This window comes from Penaeus monodon, unplaced genomic scaffold, assembly GCF_015228065.2.
Source record: "Penaeus monodon isolate SGIC_2016 unplaced genomic scaffold, NSTDA_Pmon_1 PmonScaffold_12636, whole genome shotgun sequence".
NCBI lineage: Eukaryota > Metazoa > Arthropoda > Malacostraca > Decapoda > Penaeidae > Penaeus > Penaeus monodon.
Window position 1 is genome coordinate 1 of NW_023641530.1, and position 2,500 is coordinate 2,500.

At 31.7% G+C, this 2,500-nt stretch overlaps 1 protein-coding gene across 1 annotated transcript in view; it reads left to right on the forward strand.

Moving 5' to 3' along the window:
- Positions 1-1,211: 1,211 nt before the first annotated feature.
- LOC119569115 (eukaryotic peptide chain release factor GTP-binding subunit ERF3A-like) overlaps positions 1,212-2,500 on the forward strand; it is a gene marked incomplete at both ends in the record, with an annotated part of 6,146 nt that continues 4,857 nt past the window's right edge. The window contains 1 exon segment of the mRNA XM_037917423.1: positions 1,212-1,358. Within this exon segment, the coding sequence (XP_037773351.1) occupies positions 1,212-1,358 (147 nt within the window).

The following is a 2,500-nucleotide window of genomic DNA, read 5'->3' on the forward strand; positions in this document are numbered from 1 at the left end:
TATTATATATATTATTTTATATATATATATATATATATATTTATATATATATATTTATTTATATATATATATATATATTTATACATATATATATATATTTATATATATATATTTATTTTAGTTATCATACATATTATATATATAAATATATATTCTTTGCATGGAATTGCAAATAAGTGTACTTGAGAGAACAATTTTTTCTTAAATTTTTTAGTTTATTTTAGGTTATCTGAAAATTGGTAAAACAGAGTGGGAAGGTAAAGGAATATTTTATTTTTAGATATAGCTACATTGATTTTTTGATACAACTATTTTTGTGACTTAACCCATTTCTGACGGGTAGTATTCATAGAGGCCCAGGCCTCGCTGCGGGGGGCTTATATCGTCGCCCGATCATGTGTGACCACTTATGCCAAATACCATGCCGTTTCTTCGTAATACTACAAAGATATGTTGTATTTTCAGTTTTCATTATTTTCTAAAGTCTCTACTTGCCATACTTCCTGATAAATCGAGACTAAAAGATATTTTTGTTGTTATATAGACTCCATAGTTGATCATTATTCAGTCTATAGTCTGAATAAAATAAGCAGTGTGTGGCATCATGGAGTTGAATTTTTGTTGTTGTTGTTGTTGCATGGTAAAAAAGAGTGTTAAAACCGACTTAATCACACTTTCAGTGGCAGTAAAATAATCTTTTGCACACTTTCACTGGCAGTAAAATAATCTTTTGCACACTTTCAGTGGCAGTAAAATAATCTTTTGCACACTTTCAGTGGCAGTAAAATAATCTTTTGCTGTGATTGTAACAAAAAAAAACTCATAGCATGTTCATAGATATACCATGGCATGTGCGTAACATGCCCCCTGCAGATGGTCCCGTCATGCCATTGCATGTGCGTATATGCTACCCGTCGTCAGAGGGTTAATGAATATAGCCAAAAGTTTTCTGTTTGTATTTTTTTCTATGTTCATCAAGCTTAATTTTTCTTTTCAATCCTTGCTAATTGGATCAATTTTAGTTATATCAAGATTCTGATGAATTTATTGGCAGCAATTTCAATGGATAAGTATCTAGTGTGATTCGAGAGGTATTGTCTAAGATATATAGTGATTATCTAGTCCCATCAGTCCATAGTAAGTATGTAAATTAAGATATCTCATGTTTTCTTGGCAAAAACTGATTTTACTTTGCACTCCTTTTTTTCCAGATGCAGGAAAGTCTACTATTGGTGGACAGATAATGTATTTAACAGGGATGGTAGACAAGAGGACCCTGGAAAAGTATGAGAGAGAAGCCAAGGAGAAGAACAGAGAAACTTGGTATCTGTCATGGGCTCTTGATACAAACCTTGAAGGTACAATGTGAACTGCTTTGTTGGATATGTATGAATATTTGTTTCCTGTTCATTTTCTACATCTCCATCTTCTTGGAAAAGTTCTGGTCATTTTATCATGTATGCCTCAATACTAGACACACAGCTCCATTTCCCTACCTTCCTGACTCATCACAAGCATTGTACTATTTGAATGAAAAGCAAAAAGGTAAATCATGCATGTGATAAATTTAAGATCTGTATGATTGACAATAACAGGAAACAATTGTAAACATGAAGTAAAATGAATATTGTTTTTCCATGACATATTGTTTTATATATATATATGTATATATATATATATATATATATATATATATATATATATATATATATTATAATGTAATATATTATATATATTATAATATAGTCATATTAGCTTTTTTTATTATTATTAGTAGTATAGTATAGTAGTGTAGTAGTAGTACTAGTACTACTACTACTACTACTACTAGTACTACTAATACTACTACTACTACTAGTACTACTACTAGTACTACTACTACTACTACTACTAGTACTACTACTACTACTAATACTACTACTACTACTAGTACTACTACTACTACTACTACTACTACTACTACTACTACTACTACTTTGTTGTGATGCACATCAGTGTTCAGTATATGGTTTACACTTAAAAATGTTACTGCTTGATTCATGTTCAAATTTCTATTTACTATTATTCAATGTTATGTGTGTGTGTGTGTGTGTGTGTGTGTGTGTGTGTGTGTGTGTGTGTGTGTGTGTGTGTGTGTGTGTGTGTAGGAACAAAGGAATCTTCACTCACACTACAAGTTGACTGCTTTGTGTATTACCATTAGGAGTGATAGTGTGCAAAGCACCTCTAAGACAGTAAGTGAGGAAGCTGTAAGCAAGCTAGCTAGCTGTAACCTGGAAACCCTGCAGTCTTTGCAGTGAATATGTGTTGCTCCCCCCCATTAGAGCTATTGTCTTTCTCCTGATCTCCTTGATGGATATCCCTTAAAATTAATATTTTAGGCAGAAACATGATAGAAAATTTAACTTTATTTGGCTTGATTTTTGAAGTTACTTGGCATTCTTATTGTGCAGCAGATTCCTGCTGTTAACCCCTTAGATCTGGTTGTGTCATAGCAATC